This window comes from Sinocyclocheilus rhinocerous, unplaced genomic scaffold (genome assembly GCF_001515625.1).
Source record: "Sinocyclocheilus rhinocerous isolate Xijiao unplaced genomic scaffold, SAMN03320098_v1.1 scaffold835, whole genome shotgun sequence".
Taxonomy (NCBI): domain Eukaryota; kingdom Metazoa; phylum Chordata; class Actinopteri; order Cypriniformes; family Cyprinidae; genus Sinocyclocheilus; species Sinocyclocheilus rhinocerous.
Genome location: NW_015647431.1, coordinates 1369112 through 1371088, shown reverse-complemented (window position 1 = coordinate 1371088; position 1977 = coordinate 1369112). Strand labels below are relative to the sequence as shown.

At 33.6% G+C, this 1977-nt stretch overlaps 1 protein-coding gene across 3 annotated transcripts in view; it reads left to right on the top strand.

Moving 5' to 3' along the window:
- The window catches only part of LOC107709082 (lupus La protein-like), a 9443-nt gene that overhangs the window by 4416 nt on the left and 3050 nt on the right, over positions 1 to 1977 (top strand). For all 3 annotated transcript variants that reach the window (XM_016513475.1, XM_016513474.1, XM_016513473.1), the window contains exons 6-9: positions 1081 to 1184; positions 1310 to 1381; positions 1453 to 1495; positions 1579 to 1716. In XM_016513475.1, coding sequence (XP_016368961.1) covers positions 1081 to 1184; positions 1310 to 1381; positions 1453 to 1495; positions 1579 to 1716 — 357 coding nt within the window. The remainder of the gene's footprint in view (positions 1 to 1080; positions 1185 to 1309; positions 1382 to 1452; positions 1496 to 1578; positions 1717 to 1977) is intronic.

Sequence of the window (1977 nt, the reverse complement as noted above, 5' to 3'; positions counted from 1 at the left end):
ATTTCATCATGCCTGTAATGCCTGATAAAGCAGTGTTTGTGAGCGCAGTGCTGCTTTGTGTACAGCGTTACCGGGGAAACGAAAAGTGGCACCTAGTGGCAAAGAATGAATTTGCAGTTTCATTCAGACCAATGCGAAAAGACCAACGAGTGGGCGGGCAATATGCTAATGTTTCATGTTGACGTCAACATGAAACGGCTTGGGATTCGTTTTAAAAACGACTCGTTTCAATGATTCAGAGTCGACTCTTTCTTTTGAGAGACAATAACTTTATACACGGTGCACTTTCAGATTTAAAACTTTGCAGGATGTTTTCATTCACTTAGAGCTGTGTTACACACTGCATGAAAGGTAATTTTCAAAAATGCATAATGGGGCACTTTAAAGTGACACAATAAGGAAACCATTTGGACAAATATCTTTCAAAAAGAAAAATGCAGGACATTTTTTTTCTGTGGTCAGACCAGTGTTATTTTAGTATTATTTATATATTATTATCATATTTATTAATATTTTGAATGTTACAAAAATTATTTACATTTTAGATTTAGTAAGTTTGTTCCTTTTGTAATTTTTCTATTTATCATTAATTTAATATTTGAAAAATAAGGTACACTGTAAAAAAAAAATTGTCAATAAAACAGATAATTGGAATACATTTTACAAGAAAATAGTATTTCAGTCTTCAAAATTTCATGTTTAATATATCGCCATTTCTTTGTAGTTAATTGTGAAATTTATTAGCAGTTATTCTGAGTAAAAATGGTTTCTGCATCAAGTTCCCCCCCTCCCATTGTACTTCAAACTTATTTTATTTCAGGTATTTGCCAAGGCAACTTTTTTTGTTTAAGTTGGTTTTTCGTTAAATATTTATATTTTATTTTATTTCCGCTTGATTTCAATCAATGAAAACAAATGAAGAAATGTAAAAAAAAATTTTTGTTAAAAACATTGAGACAGACAAGATTACAGTACTTGAAAACTGTACTTAGTATTGTAAATCTATTTTACTTTGAGTAAAATAGAAATTTTGTCTACCTAATCAATTTTTTCTGTTTCCATTGCTATTGTTGTGTGCAGGGATCGATCTTTGTGGTTTTAGAGTCTGAAGAAGCTGCCAAGGCTTTAGTGGAGCGCACTGATGTCAAAGAGTACAAAGGGAACGAGATGATCGTCATGATGAAGTAGGTGCTTCTGCAGTTCAGTCCTTCATTTGTCTCTGAGCATTGCATGTTGTTTTCCTAGTACCTGAATGGCTTTGAATATACTGGTGTGAGAGCTGTGTTAACCTTTAACCTCTTGTCTGTAGAGAGGCCTACTTTTCTAAAAAGTTTGCTGAGAGGAAGCAGAATCGTGTGGAAGCAAAAGCAAAAGCAAAAGGGTAATTCACAACACCGTTTTCTACAAAAAAGTGAGATGAAAGATGTTGTAATTGGTAAATGTGCGTTTCAGCGAAAAGGAGGACAAGCAGAAACAAGCTGAAGAAGAAGAGCTGGTGAGTTTTCATGCAGAAACGCAAACAAAACAAGTTCTCAGATGTGACTGGGTTAATAATATATGGCTCTTCTGTTTACCCAGAAATCCCTGAATGATCAGAGAGGCTGCCTGCTGAAGTTCTCCGGTGAATTGGGTCAGACCTCGAGAGAGGATTTCCACGCGGTCTTCTCAGACCATGCTCGGATCAAATGGATTGATTTCACCAGAGGAGCTAAAGAGGTGAGAAATCAACATGTTTCACAAATAATTGTCACATTCAAGTCTAGAAAACATTATTTTCAAGATTATTTATTGGATGTTAGTTAATTTTCACATCAGTTTGTAAAATTGCATTTTAGCTGGTGTTGTATTGTTGTAATTTAAAGAGGTATTCATGTGTGCGCACACAATCATATTTTAAACGAATTATATATATATATATATATATACACACACACACACACACACACACATATATATATATATATATATATATATATA